The sequence below is a fragment of the Schistocerca serialis genome, chromosome 2 (assembly GCF_023864345.2).
Source record: "Schistocerca serialis cubense isolate TAMUIC-IGC-003099 chromosome 2, iqSchSeri2.2, whole genome shotgun sequence".
Taxonomy (NCBI): domain Eukaryota; kingdom Metazoa; phylum Arthropoda; class Insecta; order Orthoptera; family Acrididae; genus Schistocerca; species Schistocerca serialis.
The window spans coordinates 977,042,672-977,064,282 of record NC_064639.1 but is presented as its reverse complement, the minus strand read 5'-3'; the positions used below and the strand labels follow the sequence as shown (position 1 = coordinate 977,064,282).

Sequence of the window (21,611 nt, the reverse complement as noted above, 5' to 3'; positions counted from 1 at the left end):
GACTATTTTGTGTTGCCTCCTCTAGCAGTGTGCTACAGTGATATCAAAGTGCAACAAAAATATTAATTATCTAACTTTTTTTTTTGTTTTGAGATGATAATTAAAATTTTATTACTAACCATCATACTGAGCTTTGTGTTCTCTGACCCTGGTCTCAGTTCTTCTGGCTGTTCAGTGGGATGGACAGTTGGTTTTTAGTTGTGTTCAAAAATAACACCTCACAGTGACTGCAATGATACAGGTGCAGACCCTAAGTGCTTCCACAAATGGCCTTTTCCTAATGACATAGAAATTGCTGATAACAGAACTGCAATTGGAGGCAGCAGCTGGCTGCATGGATCAGGTTTTTCAGTGAAGTTTCCCACTGCTATATATATGACTTGCATATGAGGTTGGAAGCAGGAGCCAGAAGAATGGACAAAGATTGTTCATAGGTTGTGCAGATGATACTTCACTATTTTAACATCAGGGTAAGGATGATTTTGGCAGGAGTATTTTTCATTCTAGATTAGGGCATTCTGAGAAGCAGTTTGAGTACTGGCAAATGATGTTTGTCATTTAAAAACTCCATCTGCATTGCCTGTTCTGTATGTGTCTATGCTCATCTCCTTTTTGATCCTATCACTGGTGTGCTGGTGTTTGCTATTCTGTCGAAGGGAAGGCCATTTCCAGAGCACAGCCTATAGTAAACTGCTGTAGCCACTGATTGGTTTTCTATGTGAGCATAACAACAAACACTAGCTTCCCTGAACTATGCAAGTGAGAAATGTATCTACATGTTCTTTGGAGCCTACAGCCCACACAGTATTGAACTATGTAAGTCCCTGGCTTCCATCCTCCTCTTCATCCTTCCCATTCATCTGTCCATGCCTCTGTTCTGACTTGGAATACATTTTTTGGTCAGCTTGCTAATCTCTTTGCCCTTTCTCCTTCTCGCTCACTGAAATCTCTCCTTCTTGCTCACTGAAATCAACCCCTGCCCTGCACCTCCTGAAGTTGTCTCTCACTGTAATTGATCCTGTCTCCCTCTGTATGCTTGCCACACCACACAGCCTCATCTGATATTTCTACTTGCTTTGGAGTAGGAGTTGGCTTACTTGTGTAACTCATAGTTGCATTGGAGGGAGGGAGAAGGAAGATGATTTAATGTGCTCTGGTGTTGACAAAGGAGACAGATCACAAGCACTGACTGAGGAAGGAGACTGGCCATGTGCTTTTCAAAGAAAGCATCTCAGAGCATGCATTAAGTGCTTTAAGGAAATGACAAATGATTTCTTGTGTCCCTCTTACATTTGTTTTTAAACACATTTTTGTGACATTGATTTGAATGGCAATTGGCATACCTGTTATGAATAACTGAAAGTTGTTCTAATAACTCCTCAGTTGCAGTTGTAAATCAAGTGCTGTTCATGAGGGAATAAGCACAGAATTCATTCCTGCATGTATTTCTCTGGATTTTTCTTCTTATATACTAGCTGAAAAAGACCATTTTCCTTACTCTACATTTTCTTTTGTTTCCTGAGTTCATTAAAGATGACTGGAGAACATTATAAAAATGAAAAAAAAATCATAGTAAGATAAAACTCAAAATGTAAGTATTTCATGCTCTAAAAAATAACTCTTGAATACTTAAACATACTCTTGACTCTGAAGTATTCAGCAGTACCCTAATTTGAAATAGAACATTCATAAAAATTTTAGAACATTAAAGAAAACTTTGGAACTTTTGGGAACATTCCAGAACATTCAAAAACATCCAAGAACATTCAGAAATGTTGAAGAGCACTGTGGGATAATTTATATTACTGAAACATTTGAGAATATTTTAGAACATCAGTTAACATTCTGGAATATTTGTAAAAACACAAGAGCGTCGTAGATAAATCTCAATATTTTCCGTTGCAATAGACATTGATATGAAGGAGACTGAAGGTGATGTGTTGACCATCACAATGTGATATCGACCACTTCCAACTCACATATTGCTGCAACTAAAACAGCTTTTAGTGTGTAACCAATGTAGTGCACAACAAAGGAATCCAATAGCACACAAAAACCAGTGATTGGCAGCAGATGGGTATGGAAGTATCACAAAATTTTGCCACAATCACTTCAATTTTTATGTCTAAATGCTCGAAGTTTCCCTCCCTTAGCTTGGACAAAGCCAGTTAGCTCCTATCAAATATGAATTAAGAAAGTGAATCATAATAACAGAAATTATAAGGTTAAATTAAGTAATTATATTTTCTGTACACTTTTATTTAATTTAATCAAAAAACTCGGCTTTGTTATTTAATATTTAACTGTTTATTCTACTATGATACTTGCTTATGAACTGTGTTTGTCACCTTATTATTTAGTGAGTTAGATATATTAATTTCTTTTGGTTCTGTAGTATGAATATCATTTGTTCTGCCTCTTTATTTTTGTGTACATAGTGTACTTATCAACTCGAAACTGTTGAAATAAATGACAGGGTTTGGTAATAGATTGAAGGCCTCATATTCTCTGATTGTTAAGCAATATGCATGAAACTCCTTGACAGTTATTTTTCTATTTGTTTCAGCACATGTATTTGGGTTCACTTGTTTCAAATTGAAATGGTAATGGTCTTCCCCTTTTATAAAAATTACTGATATTGAAGTGGGCTGTAGGAACTGTTTATCTGTTATGCTTTGTAATCCTTCTCTTCTTTATTGAATAATTATATCACACGGTTATAATGGTAATTTCATTGACTTGAACTGTGTTGATACATTACATTACATGACACACAGTGCGCATGTGATTAACTTCCCGCATTTTAACAGTTATGACGAAATTTTACTGTATTGTAATAGTGTCTCCCATAAGGTACTCTGGTTAAAGAAGTTTTAATAAAACTTTGACAAAAGTAGAACTGTTCACCAAACAGTACATTGAAGATCCTTACTATTTCTAAATAGTTCTACTTACTTTTGTGCCAAAAATTTGTTATAAAGGTATTTTGCCCCTGAATGTGGTACATCTTCCATGTTAGTCTGACTTTCCTAAGACTACACAGGTGTAAAGAGTAAGAAAATTGACTGAAAATGTAATAGTAATCTGACCATGTTGTGGTGACTGCAAGGTAGTGGTTATTATTATTTATCTCCTACCCCTAACCCACCCCTACCTGATTTTTATTAAAATTAATGTATTTATTTTCAAATCCTTCAAGGCATTAAAGCAGTGAATGTGGTGCACATTTCATTGTTCTGTTGCATAACAACTTCCTTGTTTGAATGGAGCAGGTTATCCGATTTTTCAAGCTTTATATGTTACTTTTATCGTACTTTGTTTGCATAGGTGTGTGTGCACAAGCAAGCATGTGCGTGTGCATGCATGTGCATAAGTAATTAAGTGTTTTTTATATCTTTTCATGTTTTTGTATTCTGAAATTCACAATTCTTTTCTCCAGACATTCCACAGCACTTTTCACTAGGGACCTGGGTAATTCCAGAGGCTGTAATGCAGGCAGGTGAACACTACTTAAAGGACAGATTCAGATGCGACACCTGCAGAAAGTCGTTCAACCACTCTACATCTCTCTCAATGCACCGCCAGGTCCACCTTGGCCACACTTCGTGCCCTATTTGCCACAAAGTGTTGAATAGAACATATTACCTTGAGGACCACATGTTTCGCATCCATCGTGTGTTGCCCCACTGAAAGTTTAATTACGATGGAACATTATCTCATACTGTTTTATATAACATGATAATGAAAATCTTGGATGGAATATGAAGAATGGTTTCGGCAGAGACAGTCATTCTCTGTACACTGCAAGCAAAATAGTGCTCTCTCCTCTCTCTCTCTCTCTCTCTCTCTCTCTGCTGCCACAGCAACTCCCAACTGGTGTGAGTAGTGCTCCAGCTGCAGATGGTGGAATAGATGTAAACAAGGTGCAAGTTAGGAAAAGGAGGGAGGATAGAAATATTGGGGCTGGAGCAGCTGAACAGTAACATAAGATGTAAAGTAGACTGTAAAGTTGCAGGCTATGTAAATGATAATGGAAGAGAACAAATCAGCTATGGAGGATGGTTAAGGATGTGGAACAAGAGGGGGGGAAATGTCCGAAGAAGGATAATGAGAGAAACTGGCTAAGACAAAAAACGTAGGAGGAGACACTGAAAGAGCAGCACTAGTTGAAAAACAGTGCAGTTATTGATGCTAGAAAAGTTACTAAATGCTGTGTTGGAAGGACATTTGCCACTTGCTCAACCCAAAGAAGCTAGAGTAGTTTAAGGGGATATTTTAGTGGTGTGGATGAGGGGGATCTTGTGAAATTAGACACATGGTACATGGGGTAGTCACAATGTTTTAACTATCACCTAAAAATGAGAAAAATGAAGTTACATTGTAGTCTCCTTGGTTGTTTGCAGTTGTGTCTCTGCAGTCCTGAAACACTCTGAAATTCCTGCACCACAGTACTGTAATGAGGACCCAATCGTCTCCAGTGTGTCAGAGGGCAGTACCATTTTATCTTGTCCCCTCTAGCAGTATGCTATTGGGCTGTTGTGTAAGGATCTCAGAGTGAAAAAAAAAGTGAATTAAATAAATTTTTTTTTGAGGTGATAATTGAAATTATAGTTCTGATCATCATACTGAGCAACATATTCTGAGAGGTGCAGACTGTAATTGCTTTCACAAATAGTGTTTTCTTAATGGAATAGAAATTGCTGGTAACAGAACTGGAATTGGAGGCAGTGGCTGGCTACATGGTTCAGGTTTTTCAGTGAAGTTTTCCACTGGTATATGACGCGTTACGAGGTTGAAAGCAGAAGAGCCAGGAAAATGAGCCAACATTTTTCATAGGTTGAGCAGATGGCACTGTTCCAAATTAACATGAGGTGTAGGAGATTTTGGTAAGAATATTTTTCATTTCAGATTAGGACATTCCGGCTGATGGTGTCCAGTCATTTCTATTAGGAGTGCTGCTATATAGTAAGAACTTGCTAATTAATGTATGTGAGAGAAGCACGGGATTTAGCATACCACCTTAGCATATTTTTATTTTCCTGAAATGTGAATTGTTTTTGAAAAAATTACTCCTCCATTTTCTAAAGCTGTATTCTACTGCTCTCTTTAAGCTGGTAAACCCTCCTGGAATGCATGAATAAGAGGCGAGTCTCATTATTTCTTTCCAAGTAAAATAAAATGTAATACTAAATATGATGATGCAGTGGGAAATCTGATGATAGAGTTTTAGTCCTTAAACTTTTGTCTTTAAGAAATCATCTTTGTTTCGACGTTGGATGCTCTTTGCAACTGCAACACCCAATGGAAGGACCCTTTGCTGGTGATTATTGGCAGGAATTCCTGAAACCGTATAGCGAAAGGCTGTAACCCCTGCTTGGTGTTCTGTGTGAGTGTAACAACAAACCATGTGTTAAACTTTATGAACTGAGATTAAATACAGCTTCGAATAACTAGTTTGTGGTCATCTGTAGCTGCCAACTCGCAATCTGTGACAGATATGCACCCCACTCCTGTACATCCATACAAACAGTAGGTTCCTTGAATTCTATAAGTGTAAAAAGGGCCTACATGTTCTTTGACCAAGCAACCCACGTAGTATTCATATCCTTGGTTTACATCTGCCTCTTCCCACTTCCCATTCATCTGGCCATGTCTCTGTTAACATTCCATTTCCAAACACTTCTTGCTAGCTTCACACTTCTGTTTACCTCTTACTTACTTGAACTTTTTTTTTTTTTTTTCTCAGCTTGCTAACTTCTATGTCTTTCTCCATTCTCAGAATATTCAACCCCTATCCTACATCTCTCTAACTTGTCTCACAGCATCATCAATGCTATATTCCTGTGTATGCTTGCCACCACTGTCACTTGTCCCAGGAGCTTTTGAAATAAATGACAGGAGTTGGTAACATGATTGTCTCTCAGCCTCATGTGATATGCATAAAATTCCTTTGAGGTTATGTTTTTCTTTTGTTTCCACACATGTACTTGGGTTCACGTGTTTCAAATTGAATTGGTAAACATCTTCTCCTTAATAAAAATTAACAGAAATTACAGTGCTTTGTCAGTTAAGTGTGTTTCTACAATTCATTGTAGTCCCTTTCTTCTTGTGGAATCATTGTAACTCAACTTATGTACTCACTGTCCACTGTTACATTGTCATTCTTCTTCTCCATATGGTCTTTAGTCAGTTTCAATCACCATTATACTCATTGGATACCATTTGATCCATTGCTGTTTTTAATACATGCACCAATTGATTGAACTTACGTAAAAACATCTGAATTTCTTCAGTGACCAGTCCACTTATATTTGCACACCATAAAGCAACTTACCTTTGTTCATAACCAATGAAGTACAGTTGCAAAAATTTATAAGAATCATTTACCATGGAGACAGTGATCCCATTCTATCATAGACTTGTCATGAAAACACAGGGTTGAGTTGATGTTCTTCACTGCTCAAGGGAGTAACAAGACAGTATATCATTTGAAAGCAAGTGCTTTGTGCTCTCATATTTTGTTGAAAACATTTTGATTCCGTAGTTTTTCCAGTCATTTAATGAATTTATTCTGGTGGAGACACTTCCAGTGGTGCTAATCCAATCTTTCCGCTCATGCAAGAGGTTCCAGGGGTTTCTCTGCTAAATTTCTTGGCACCGAAAAGCTGATGCACTTGAGCCACTTTTGCTAATGACAGCATATTTGAGTGATTTGTGCACTAATATTGCCCCCCCCCCCCCCCCCCCCCCCATGAACTTCTCGCATTGTAGCTCTACTTAGTTCATTTTGCAATCTTGTTTCTTTGCCAGTTTCTCTCTGTCTGTTCGCTGTGTATCTCACTCAAACATCTTCTATAATTTTGTTCATGTACTGTGTTTTCTCTGAGTCTATTCATTCTGCTCCATTCTGAAGCTAAATGTGTGTCTTGCTCCTTTTCTGTTTCATTTATTCGCTGTTCTTTCTGTTTCCTTCTGTTCAATTCACCACCGACAATATCCTCCTCCCCTTTTACATTTCAGTGTTATGTTAAATGTTAACATTACTTGAGGCACTAAGGTTCCACTTAATACACTGTTCACTAACTTATGCAATTCACTGTACCTAAATTTATGTCACCTCCATTCTTTTTATCCACTCTAATCGATTTCCAAAACTATGCTAACACTTGTGTCTCACTATTGTCTGTGTACAGTGTAGCATTCTGAGTGTGAATGTATGACCTCAATGACAGGATAATGGAATGTCCTAAAACATTCTTGATCCAGGAACACACTAGAACTCTCTTGAATCTACCATAAGATTCTATAACATTCTGAAACACTCGTGAACTGCAGCTCACAAATCAAATTCATGTGAGTACTTTGAGCTTCACTTCTCACTGCCTACAGTACCATTCGCATTTGTTTTCGTTCGTATTTCCTTTCAATCCGATATGATCATTGCCAACATTACACTACTTTCTACTGCACAGACGATTAACTTTTCAGCAATCATTTGAAGAATTATGACGAAAAAATTTATTGTAATGTAATGACTCCAGTGAGATACTTTTACCAAAGAAGTTTAAATAAAACATTGTCAAAGATCTTTGTGAAGGTTCTTTTTCTGTGTAATATGGGCATTAGACTATATAGAGGTCAGAAGTGGTTACCAAACTGTACTGAGAGAAATCATCTACTATTTCTAAATGATTTTACTTACTTACTTTTGAGCTGAAAACTTGTTAAATAGATATTATGCTCCTGATTAGAGTACTACTTACTCTGTGTTAGTTTTGCTGACTGTTCTACCAACTACACTTATGTAAAGCGTAAGCGAATTGATTGAAAGCTCAATAGTAATCTGACCATGTTGTGGTGGCTGCAAGGTGGTGATTATTACTGTTCTATCCCTTCCCCTGATATTTGTTGAAATTTGTTTATTTATTTCCAAATGCTCCTTGGCATTAAAGCAGTGAATGTCATGCACATTTTATTGTCCTTTTGCATAACGACTTCCTCATTCTAAAGAAATGGGGCATCTGATTTATGAGCTTTACATCGTACTGCATTTGCGTAGGTGTGTGTGTGTGTGTGTGTGTGTGTGTGTGTGTGTGTGTGTGTGTGTGTGTGTGTGTGTGTGGCGGAGCGAGAGAGAGAGAGAGAGAGAGAGAGAGAGAGAGAGAGAGAGAGTGCGTGCGTCCGTGTGTGTGAGTATGTCTTTCTGATACGTGTTCATATTTTTGTATTCTGAAGTTCACAATTCTTTTCTCCAGACATCCCACAGCACTTTTCACTAGGCAGCTGGGAAATTCCAGAGGCTGTAAGTCAGCCAGATGAACACTACTTAAAGCCCAGATTCAGATGTGAGACCTGCGGAAAGGCATTCAACCGATCTACGTCTCTCTCGATGCACCGCCAGGTCCACCGAGGCCACACGTCGTGCCCTATTTGCCACAAAGTGTTGAATAGAACTTATGACCTCAAGAACCATATGCTTCGCGTCCACAGTGTGTCGCCCAACTGAAAATCTAATTTCGGTGGGACTTTATTTCATACTATTTTATATAATATTATAATGGAAAATCGGAATTTAAAGAATTTTGTCGGCAAAGACACTCACTCACTGTACACTGCAAGCAAAATCTCTCTCTCTCTCTCTCTCTCTCTCTCTCTCTCTCTCTCTCTCTCTCTCTATCTATCTATCTTTCTTTTTCTTTCTATCTTTGCTGCCACTGCAACTCCCAACTGTTGTGAATAGTGCTCCCAGCTGGAGGTGATGGCATAAATGTAAATGAGGTGCAGGTTAGAAATATTGGGGCTATGACAGCTGAACACTGACAGTAGTTGCAAAGGGCCATGTAAAGCGGTGGGCTGTGTAAATGATAATGGAAAAGTGTAAAAGAAATCAGCTTTGGAGAATGGTTAAGGATGTGGAGCAAGAGGGGGGAAATGTCCCAAAAAGGATAATGAGAGAAACTGGCTAAGACAAAAAGCGGAGGAGGAGACTGTGAAAGAGCAACACCAATTGAAGAACAGTGCAGTGATTGATGCTGGAAGAATTGCTAAATGCTGCACTGGAAGGACATTTCCCACTTTTTTTATCCACATTGTAAATTGGTAGTCATATTATTTAATTATTACCTAAAAAAAGAAAAAAGTTACATAGTACTCTCTTTGCCGTTTGCAGTTACTTGTCTGCAGTCTTGATACACTTTGAAATCCCAGCACCATCGTACTGTAGCATGTCACTAGAGGAGCCAACTGTCTCCAGATTATCAAAGGCCAGCACCATTTTGTCTTGTCTCCTCTAGCAGTGTGCTTTTGTACTGTGATGTGAGGATTTCAAAATGAAATTTTTTTTGAGGTGATAATTAAAATTGTATTACTAGTCACCATACTGAGCAATGTGTTCTCAGAGGTGCTGACTGTAATTGCTTCCACAAATCGCATTTTATTAATGGACTAGAAATTGCTGGTAAAATAACTGCAATTGGAGGCAGTAGCTGGTTACATGGATCAGGTCTTTCAGTGAATCTTTCCACATTTATATGACATTTGATATGATGTTGGAAGCGGAAGAGGTATAAGTAGGGACAAAGATTTTTCATGGGCTGTGCTGATAGTACTGTACTACATTAATATTAGCGGTAGGAAGATTTTGACAAGTGTAGTTTTCATTTCAGGTTAGGCCATTCTGGGAAGCAATTAGAGTTCTGGCTGATGGTGTTCCACCATGTGTCTGTGGAGTGTGTAATAAGGGTATTGCAGATAACACATGTGAGAGAAGCACTAGTTTTGTATACCATGTTTTATTGTTCCCTGAAACATGAACTATTTTCAGAAAATTCATCCTATGGTTACTGAAGTAGTATTCCAATATTCAAGCGACTTACAAAATGCTTTATTTATAGCCCTCCCCCTTTCAAGTCCATTTTCCCTTGATTCCTATACCTACAAAACCTCCATGTGCAATGTCTGTCACTTCTGTGACAAGCACAATCATTTGTCAAAGCATATCCTATAGCAAAAGGCTGTAACCACTGCTTGGTTTTCAGTGTGAGCAGTTGCAGTGCACACTGGTTAGCAGCATATTATATGATCACTTGCAGCTGTTGGTTCAAAAATTGTGCCATTTAGGCCCCTCACCCCTATCTATTATATCAAACACGGGCTTACCTGAATTGCGTAAGTGAGAGATGAACTTCTGTGTTCTTTGACAATGCCTCCCATTTAGTACTGATCTCCACAGATCCCTGATATGCATCTTCTTCTTCCCCCTTCCAATTCATCTGGCCCTGTCTCTGTTACCAATCCATTTCCGAACACATCTTACTTGTTTCATACTTCTGTTTGCCATGTACTTGAATTATTGGTCTCAGCTAGCTAATCTCTTTATCCTTTTTCCTTCTCCCTCTGAGCAGTCATCCGTATCCTCAACCCCCGTGAGTTGTCTCTCATTATCAGTCATCTTATGTTGCTGCGTATGCTTGCAACTGCTGTCACTTTCCCTTGCAGCAGCTGCCCTGTCCTTACATTTCTATCCATCTTCTAGGCTGCAGTTCTGTGTCCTTACATTTTAGTTCTTTTGCATTCACACCATAACAATGCCAGCTGAGGTTGCTACTCACTACTTGATAGGAGTTGACTTACTTGTGTGACTCGTAGTTGCACTGCAGGTGGGAGAAGGAAGATTATTTAATGTGCTGTCAGTAACAAGGTCATTCGAGACAGAGCAAAAATCCTGATTGGGGAAGGAAATTGGCCTTGTCCTTTGTTAGGAAATAATCCCAGCTTGCACATTAACTGATTTAAGAAAATCATAAACAGATTTTTGTATCCATCTGTTTCCAAAAACTTGCACTTTATCTTACTAGATATCGTTGTTACAAACACTTTTCTTGTGACTGATCTAAATGGCAATTGACATATTTGTTACAAAGAATTTAAAACTGTTTTAACACTTCCTCAGCTGCAGTTGTAAATTAGGTGGTTGTTTTATAGCTATGAGGGGAAGATGCACAGAATTTATGCCTGTACGTATTTTTCTGGCATTTATCTACTATATGTCTTGTTTGCACCACATTATCTTTTCTATAAGGGTCATTTTTCTTTCTACAGACAGTTCTAAGAAATTGATATATTTCAGTGATGCAAGGGAATAAATTCCAAGGGTGGAATAATGTACCCCATAAATTGCTTGTAGCAAAGATACATTCCCTAAACACAAAAAAGTTACAGCAGACATACTGACAATGTCAGCAGATTATCAGTGCCTTTTATATTTTTGCCAACAAAAATTAAAACATTAAAATTAGAACCTGAAGGTGATTACTAAAGTTGCAGTGTGCATGCTGATAGATAACAGGAAAATAACAAAATGAAAACAATTTATGTCTCATTAGATACGATTTTAGTAGGTAAATGTTGCAGTAAGAGGTGGTGATAGCATCTGCAGAACTGGTGGTGCTAATTGCAGATTTATCGTGGTCATGGAGTTGATACAGTGTGTTCCTGAGACCTGACTGCATTGATAATGGAAGCACTGTTTTCTACTTCAAAGTTAAGGGAAGTGCTTATTTCGTTAATGAAGATCACAACAGATGGCTACAAGACCATGCTGATTGATGACTCTCAGTTGTTTATGCAACATTTGTTCCTTCCCCCTCTCAGAGGTCGTGTCTTCTTGCAACTTATTCCAACAATTTTACAGGGAATAATTTACTATATAAGCATGTCTGATTTTCACCCAGCAACTCTTCTAAGTATAGAGCTGAGGAGGCAAATGACTGCTAATTGGATGTCAGGGAGTACATCACATAGTATGTGCAGAATGAATGTAAATAGTGTGCCATTTTTTCTGTGAATGGTGGTGGCTGGTGATCATGTGCTACAGAACACTGTAAATATCACACTTAAATTATGCCATTCCTCTTCGAGTGCAAGCCAAACTGGCAGTTGATCAGCAAGGGATCGAGTCACGTTGCAACCATGATAATTCCCCCCCCCCCCCCCTCCCCCCCAATCTTATTTTATTCCTTACAATGTTCAAACTATTAAATGAAAACTTAAATGTATTTAAATAGTTCAGTTTATATACATAAAATTAATATATTCAATTTAGTTACAATTACTACCCCTATAAGTCAAAAGGCTTTAGATGTTCTTAAAGGAAATATGTGAGGAAATTTAGTATGAAAATGTGTGATGTTTGTAATTCACTTTTCTGCTTTTTCATGTTTCTTATTTGGGAACAGAGATGTGTGGGGTTTGGATAGAGCGAAAGATCTAGGACATATTAATGCATTAATAAAAAACATAGCGGAAATCGTAAAAATATAAACAACGTACTTGACCTCAGTTTATTAGGTAAAGCAAATATTGCAACAGTATTGCCACTCCTATCATGATGACATAGCGAGACACTATCTGTTTGTTTTTGTAATATTGTAGCATACTGTTAAAATTTCACACAATCTGCCGTTACAAGTACAGTAATGTATATTGAGGCTTGCATACCTCCAAGAATAACAAGCTTCAGTTTAAACCACGTGAAACAGAAGAGGATCACCTGTTTACCCGTTGCTGTAGCAGCATAGAGCTGAGACATTCACATTTTTTTGAGCAGTTTCTTTAGTGGGTGGTGAAAAGATAGTTCACACCTCCAGAATTCAGAAATAGTTAGTACCAGTTGTGTATGAAAACATGAATAGGGGTAATATAATATTAAACTGTGTAACTGAGGTACACTTGACAGTTAGTAACAATTCCACAATGTGGTACCACGGGTAAAGAGATGGGTCTACCAAACATAATTGGCTTTCGCCATCGACTTTGTACTACTATCCTCTCAATTTCTTCATTTTGATTTTGCTCTAGAGTTTATCATGTCTTCCAGATAGTGTTTGATTACCGTGTCTGTCTTTCAGTCCATCTGTGTGTGTCCTCTTTTGATAATTTACATTTTGTTTATTTAAATTTTTTTCCCATCACCTACTGGCTACATCCAACCCACATCTTGAGTCAGTTTCTCAAGTTTTGTTATTTTTTTATCTGTAGTCTGTATCTGGACCCTGTGATTTCTTTTGAACTTCGGTTTGTTGTTTGTACTTCTGAATTGCATTCTCAACTGTGTGGTAGTCCACAGTGACCACTAAATCTAAGCTGTCTGTCTTCTGGTGCATAATTTTGTGCGATTTCTTTTTCTTCAGCGCCTGTAAATTGTACTTTTATGATTTCACATTACCTATAACACAATTTTCCCGTGCAAAAGGAACTGCTCAAAATCCTGAAAGTGAGATTCAAATTTGAGTATCTGTACTCTTTACTCCATTTTTCCTTGTTTCAGCATTCAGTAAATGGGTGCTCCCCCTTCTGACCACTACAAGTTAATTTTCATTTTGGACTGTTCAGTTTTGTATTGAGGTTTTGTTTAGCATATTTTAACTACATATCATACTTGTGTATTCTGAAACGGTCTTCTTTTCGATAGGATGCTGGGGAATTCCAGATGATGAAAGTATGAAGGGCAAACCTTACACACAGCCGAGATTCAGATGTGACATCTGCGGGAAGTCATTCAAGCACTCTACATCTCTTTCTATGCACCGTCAGCTCCATCGAGGCCACACTTTGTGCCCCATTTGTCACAAAGTGTTCAGTAGAACACAGTACCTAAAAGTTCACATGTATGCTGTCCATGAATTGTCATCCTACTAGACATGTGAACTTAAGTGAAATATGTTCCTTTAAAAGTGGTAATCACATGTGTAATCTCTGTATTTCAGTGATCAGATTAATTTTTTCGCTGTAGTGAAACTGACATTTTAAACTACAAGAAAACAATGGGTACTTGTGTTCGTATGTGGCCCTTCATTGTGAAATTTTTTGTTTATCTTGGTTAATGTTTGGAATAATATAATTCATGCTTCAGAAACTCTGTGCTGCACTGCTCCTTTATTCATGGCTTGTTGTTTAATGTCACTTGGGCACCCATTTCATTGATGATTGTAACAAGTTGAGTATCTCATAAAATACTGATGGCAGCAATATGAAACAGGAAAGTCAGAAAATTATATAAATTTATAAGGAAGCCGTGTATCCATTTCTTCAGGTGAATGCTTTCTTTGCTTAAATGTGATACACATATTTCTGCTTACTAAGAAAAGTAAAGCAGAAATAACGATGTGATGAGAGTAACAATACCTTTAATTGAGCAACAGTTGCAGAAGTTATCGCAGTATATTGTTAAAAAAAAAAAAAAAAAAAAAAAAAAAAAAAAAAAAAAAAAAAAAGCTAGCGCTTCACCAGTGATGAGTTGTTTGTTTAGGGCTCAGACTGATTAGGTCATACGCAAACAACATTGATTTTCTGCTTCATTTACTCCTTATCTAAAATCCAGTGCATGCCTTGATACTCGTGCCATCATTATTTACATTGTGGATTTCATTTGTAGTGTGCTAACATGGAATCTGTTAGGGAGTTGGTGATGAGACAACAAGGTTGTGTGTTTTCATGCACTATTGAGCCATTAACATTAACTACAGTTATATTGTTTTGACCTGTAATTATTAGGTTGGTGCATAAGTTTGTAGGTTTTTGGTTTGCATGTTGGTGCTCCGGTTGCTGTGGGTTTATTTATCGATTGTCATTTGCTACTTGAGTTTACATATTGTCATTTTGTCTTTGGAAGTAGTGAATGGAGCTGCGGATGCTAGAAAATGGAGTGCCAAGTGGAGAAATCTGAACATTTCAGACATGTTTCTCTGTTTGACTTCAGTGGTAGAGGGGTGAAAGCATTAAGCCATTGGACAGAGCACGGCAAGAAAATGGTTTTCACGTTTCAAGGAGGATCGGTTTTGACATTAATGACTCTCCATGTTCAGGACGACCTTTGGGATTTGATGAAGATCAATCCACAGTGATCCATGTCATTGTACTTGAGAACTGACAAATATGATGAACTGTGATCATTCCAACATCGTGCGACATTTTCATGCAATGGGGAAGGTTCAAAAGTTGGGTGAGTGGTGTGTGGGTACAGCATGCTCTAAGCCAAAACAACAAAAAATCAGAGAGTTGGCCTTATTTACGTTTCTGCTTGGTGTCATCGTCTATTGGCTCGTGAGCAACACCAGCCATTCCTATCCTGTTTTGTTACTGGTGATGAGAGATGATGTCTTTATGCTAATATAAGGAAAAGAAAGGAATGGTTGTTTCCAAACAAAGCAGTAATTTCCCAGACAAAGACATGCGCACATCCACAAAAGCTAATGTTGTGCATCTGGTAGAACAGTGACGGTATGGCGTAGTACAAATTGCTTTCCAGAGGTGTAGCCATCACTGCTCACATTTAGTGTCAACTACTGAGACATTTTGCAGACCCAATCCAAGAACAATGACCAGGAAGGCTGCCTAAAGCTATTACAGGGTAATGACCACCTGCATTCTGTTAGGCTGACAAACAACACTACGTAACAGTGGGGTTGGAAAGTCATTTTCACCCTCTTGTTCTTGTGCCCTCAGATTTTCACCTTTTCTGCTTTCTCTTGAACACTCAAGGAGCTTCCTCTCTGGATAAAAATGTGATCCAAACATGGCTCGACGAGTTCTTCACCTCAAAACCATGTGATTTCTGCAGTTGCAGAATCGAAAAGTTACCCCAGCATTGGCAGACTGTTGTAAATAGTGAAGGAGAGTGTTTTATTGAAGATTGAAATTGCTGTTCTGTGTATCTGCCATGTGTTTTAAACTTATGGAAAAACACTAAGAACTTATACACCAACCCAATAGTTGCTGAGAAATAACTAGTCTTTAAAAAATATGAATGGTTGCAGTTTTTTCCAATAACACGTGCAGTGTTCCCAAGTCATCATGCATAAATTGTGTATATAATATTTTAATGTTTCTGTTTTCTCATCACAGTCTGCCAAAAATATATCACATAAGCATAGCACAATTGTAGCCCACAATATGAGTAATGAATTTCACCACATGATGGTGACATGACTGTCAAAAGATATACTGGACTTCAGATTAAGAGAGACTAAAGTAGAAAATAAATGTTATTTTTGTAGCCATTGTACTTACAGGGGTTCCAAACAATAATTACAAGAAACTTGCCTCTCACTAAATATGCCAAATAATTAATAGGTTTACAGAAATACTTTTTGTAGTTCGGTTGGGCAACAACACTTTAATCTTTATACAGTGCTGTGTAAAGAGAGGTCCAGCTTAAAAGATGTGAGAGCCATATTGGTATTTATATAATCTGAAATGTGATCTTCTTTTCTCCAGACTCTCCCCAGCGCCTGTCGCTAGGCTGCTGGGGAATTCCGGATGCAGTAAGTAAACAGGGTAAGGGTAACATACCACCCAGGTTTACATGTAACATCTGCGGGAAGGTGTTCAAGCACTCTGGATCCCTCTCGATGCACCGCCGGCTCCATCGTGGTCACACCCTGTGCCCTATTTGCCAAAAAGTGTTTAGTAGGACATACTACCTCAAGATCCATATGCACCTCATCCATAATATAACAACAGACTGAAGCTTTGAACTTAAGTGATGCTCTGCATGCTGCTAATCATATTCACTTACACTGTTTGTGACTGATTGTTTTCTTTTAGTGACGGTAGAAAAGAGGCTAACTATAGATAGTTGAATAGTAATTTCAGCCTCTTGAAAGAATATGAACAACCAGAAAGGAGTAAACATTTAGTGGTGTTGCCAATTTTGACAGTTATTTATTTAGTATTTATTTTTATGTGACTGTTCAATTTTCATAGGCTGTTAGTTGTTATATTGACAAGTGTTTTGTACATTTCATTTAGACATGTAGTGCCTGCAAAATGGGCCATGTGATTTGAAGCTGATTTTACAGGAGAATGGAAAAAAAAAGTTTTATTGAGTTCTTTGTGGCTCTGAAAATAATTACTCGTTTGCTATTTCTTTACTGTATTAGTATTCTAAATTTTCTTTAGCATGAAATTCTACATTGTAAACGAAAGGAAACTTTTCTGTGCATTCACATAGCCGCTTTTGCTTGTGCTTTCTTTTCCCCCCCATATGACAGTTTTTTACCATGTTTAAGAATAGTCCTCAGATTGTTATTTCCCAGTTTTTATTGCTAAACAGAAGAAAAATTACAGTTATATGTAACTGAATTGTAAAATAAAGTACAATGTCAAGAGTATCAGTGACAATTTCATTTTACTTACTTTGGTGAGCCACAGAAAAATTGTTAAAAAGTCAAACTAAATTTTGAAGAATGCATACTTACTGTCCTAGAAAGTTTTTCAAGAATTACCATAAATTAAAAAGTAAATATAGAACATTACAATTTAGACGTGAAAACGCTACTGCTCTAGTATTAGGGTTTCTAGACACTTTGTTCTTTACTTCAAATAAAAGGACGTGGAAACTGTATAATACAGCTATAATTAGTAGCATGTTAGTACACTTTGTCTATTAATGTTGCTATATTATACTTGTTAAAAAGCAGATGGCAGCCCTTGTTCACGAACATAGACATTTAGGCTTCGATTCATTAATTTTGAGTGAATCAAGTGGTACACAAATGCTGCTTCTTCGTTGCAGGGATGGCTACCAATGTTATCTGTTAATTGTCATGCACACAATTTTTTCAGTGTGATAGATTTGTACCCTGATATTTGCAGTGGTGGGCTCCCTCTTTTCTTTTTTCTTTCCTATGCCTGATGGACGTGAAATTAAAGGGAAGGTATTCTTAATATTTGAAAAATAAGTGATCTGCATGGAAAATTACACATGGGTAAGTGTATTTCTTTCTGTTCCTTGCTTTGTCCATCCCATCACATAATGGGCTGATGTATATTTTGGAGGGAGAAAAGTCATTCCAGTGTGAATTCACCTTCAGCATACTGTTACTTATTATGTGTCAAGTTCTGATCTGATAGAAAGGGCAGCAAAAATTTCTTTTAAGACTTTGTTTTTATTTTCGTATGAACAGTTATTGGAAATGAGAACAGTTGTGCACTGCTGTAACTATGTAATGTGCGTAATTTTCAGTCTTTTAGCCATGCTGTATATAGCATATCTCTGTTTTAAGAGAAATGCCTCATTGTTGGGCGACACATTGTGTATACTACTGGCTATCAGATAACTTGCATCAATCTGTGTGGTTATCATCATTATGTTGTCAAAGGGTGCTGAAGTTCCAAATAATTTTTTTAAAATTTTTTTTAAATTTTTATTTGGTCATATTATCTAACAGTTGTGGATATGTAGATGGAGTGGTAACTTTTTTGCATTTAGATTTAATTTACCTGATCCAACAGGGGTTTGTGTAATGTTTCTACTGGCTTTCCAAGGTTGCTTTTCCTTTTAATGCACTTGTATTTATGAATTTCTGTTGTGAAAGAACATGTCAGTTGTTGGCTGAGTGAGGGAGATGGTACATTGGTTAGCATTTGGGAGAATTATGGCTCAAATCAGTGGCCGGCCATCCAGATTTAGATTTTATGTTATTTCCCTAGATCGCTTCAGACAACTGGGATTATTCCTTTGAAATGGCATAGCCAATTTCTGTCAGCATTGTTTCAACAATTATATTTGTGCTCCGTCTCTGATGAACTCATTACTGATGGGATGTTATACCCTAATCTTTCTTCCTTTTTCCTTTAGTTCTTGTCAGGAATCTTAGATACTATTCAACAGACAAGTCTCCCTAATTAAATGAGAATGTTAATTGTAAACTGTAGAATGAAAATCTGAAAAACTGTGTTATAAGTAACATTTCAGTCACCGTTAGTAAATTCTTAAATAATTTAATGTTAACAGTGTTGTTGTGCTTCAGCTACTTACATGAACCTTCCATGAGCTGACACCATCTTTGAGGCAATCGGAAATTGAAAATATTAATGTTAACAAGTAGTTCTAGCTCAGTACAATAATATTTAAGAAATTGAAAAGAAGGGAAAAGGAAGAAGACTCGTCCACAAAACAAAGCAATGTGTGTTAAAGGTGTTCGTGCAGAATATTTAGTTGCAGAATGACTTCTAGAACCTGAAAAATAAAGAGAAGTGAAGCCACAGTGAGTCACACTGACAGAAAATGTCTTGCAGCAATTAGTAATAAAATTATATGGTATAGATACTGGGAAAATGGCAGTAGACCTCAATTTTATCTTTCAAAGAGGGATATTGTGATCTACACAAGGCTGAACTAATCAGTGAAATTGGACAGTAGATGATCTTACATTCCAGTTATATACTTATGATGTCTGTTCGGGCCCAAGCTTTTATTTATAACTTACATTTATATTCACAAATCTCCATGCAGTTCTTCATGGATCTTTTGTTTTAATTGTCTGTAAAAAACAAAGAACTGTAAACGTTTACTTAAGTGACCACTTCTGGTTTATCAGTTGGAAATGAATTGCTTTTTATGAAAGAACATGGTCATTTGTACATTGCACTTCATGGAAATAGCCAGCAGTGTTTGCTACTGCTGTTACTATGTTAGTTAACTGGACTTGTTCCACATGATGGGTGTATGACAGAGTGAATGAATGCAATAGAAATAAAGTTAAATTGGCATAACTAATTTCTGCTAACCTCATATAGTAGACGGACAGGAAAAAAATTGCAATGCCAAAAAATAATTAATTGTAGAGTAATGAAATTGGGAATCTTCTGTCTAGGTAAGATATTTAAGTGATCAACATTACAAGATCCCAAGTTAATGTAAGCATGAAACAAGACATTGCAATTATGAAATGCTGGTACATAAGTAAATAGTGCAACCACCAGAGGGTTGAATGCATGTGTGTAAACATGCATGCATTGTGTTGTACAGTGCCAGATGGAGTTCCATGCCTGTTGCACATGGATAGTCAGCACAGGGACAGTTAATGCTAGTTGTGATAGATGCTGGAATTGTTGTTTGTTGATGTCCCATATGTGCTTGATTGGAGACAGATCTGATGATTGTGCAGGCCAAGGCAGCATGTTGTCACTCTGTAGAGCGTGTTGGGTTACAGTAGCAGTATATGGGTGAACGCTATCCTGTTGGAAAACACCCCATGGAATGCTGTTCATGAATGGCGGCACAACAGCTTGAATCACTAGATTGACATACAGATTTGCAGTCATGGTGCATGGCATGATGATGACAGTGCTCCTGCCGTCATAGGAAATCATACCCCAGACCATAACTCTAGGTGTAGGTCCAGTGTGTCTAGTACACAGACAGGTTGGTTACAGGCCCTCAACTGGCCCCCTTCTAATCTACACATGGCTGTCACAGGCCTGAGGCAGAACCAGCTTTTGTCAGAACAAACAACATGCCTCCAGCCTACTCTCCAATGAGCTCTCATTTGACACCACTGAAGTTCCAAACGTCGGTGGGCGTCAGTGGAAAGCACGCTACAAGGCTGTCCTTCAAGTAACCAGTTTGTAACAGTTTTTTGTGTCGTTGTGATGCTAACTGCTGCCCAGATTGCTGCTGCAGGTGTAGTACAATGCACCAGAGCCATACGCCAAGCACAATGGTCTTCCCTCTCGGTAGTGCCAAATGGCTGTCCAGAACCTGGTCTTCCTGCAACCATACATTCTCATGACCACCACTGCCAGGCAATCAAGTACAGCGGCTACATTCCTGCCAAGTCTTTCTCCATCATAGAAGGAACATCCAGTTTCTTGTAGCCCTAATTAGAAGAGCTCATTCAAGCTCTGTGAGGTGATGATAATGACTTCTTTGTCACCTTAAAGACATTCTTGACCTGCATCAACTCACTACATCCAATCTCAAGCTCAAGACTGTTACAATGTGTATTTAACGCAAACCTGATTTGCATCCTCATAGCACACCTACCAACTTTCGTTTATGTCGCACAACTCTTCATTCGTGTTGTGATTTGTTTGTGTGTGTGTGTGTGTGTGTGTGTGTGTGTGTGTGTGTGTGTGTGTGTGTGTGTGTGTGTGTGAATATTTTAGTGGTTCAACCTGGAATAGCAACAACAGTGTAAAAATAGAAACAACATACATATTGTAGGAACCACTCGGCCTCCATTGTACTGTGCTTGTTATTAATGTGCCCTTGGAACTGTTATTATTTGTGGGAAACGTACACAAAATACTGTAAACGGTATCATTTGTGTTTCAGAGTACATTTAGAAGACACTTTTTTTTAACACTTCGAAGATTTTCAGATGCAGCCTTCAGAAATGAAACGACCACTTTTTAATCTACATACTGTAAAGATTAAAATAGAAAATGAAACTGTGAAATGCCTTAGTATTTAGATGTACCTGCAGAAATAAGAAATTCAAACAGTTCAGCAACAATGCAGATGAATAAACACTGAAGACTTTCATGTCACAGCTTGCATCTGCTCTGCGCTCTTCTCATTAAACACATATGTCTATTCAAGTGTCTATATGCATGACTTGGGCCTGTTTGTCTTCTGGTAAATTGTGAGCCTGGAATCTGGAAGGTCATGGTATCAAATTGTGATCAAACCATTCTTTTCTTCTTCTCCCCCCCCCCCCCCCCAAAAAAAAAGAAAAAAAAAAAAAAAAAAACCCCTCCTGCCAGGGTACCTTTAGCTTAGAATTCACATCTCAATGATGTGAATATTTGCCAGTACTGACATG

General features: G+C 37.7%; 1 protein-coding gene across 14 annotated transcripts in view; it reads left to right on the top strand.

Annotated features, from left to right (window-relative positions):
- LOC126458388 (protein bric-a-brac 2-like) overlaps nt 1–21,611 on the top strand; it is a 419,174-nt gene that overhangs the window by 148,112 nt on the left and 249,451 nt on the right. Inside the window, exon 6 of one of the 14 annotated variants that reach the window (XM_050095384.1) lies at nt 16,276–17,081. The exons of 11 other annotated variants lie outside the window; for them this stretch is intronic. In XM_050095384.1, coding sequence (XP_049951341.1) covers nt 16,276–16,526 — 251 coding nt within the window. In that variant the 3' untranslated portion in view covers nt 16,527–17,081. Of the gene's footprint in view, nt 1–8,255; nt 8,520–13,471; nt 14,111–16,275; nt 17,082–21,611 lie in introns of those variants that run through there. 2 more of the 14 variants (XM_050095391.1, XM_050095387.1) reach the window with 2 other exon arrangements.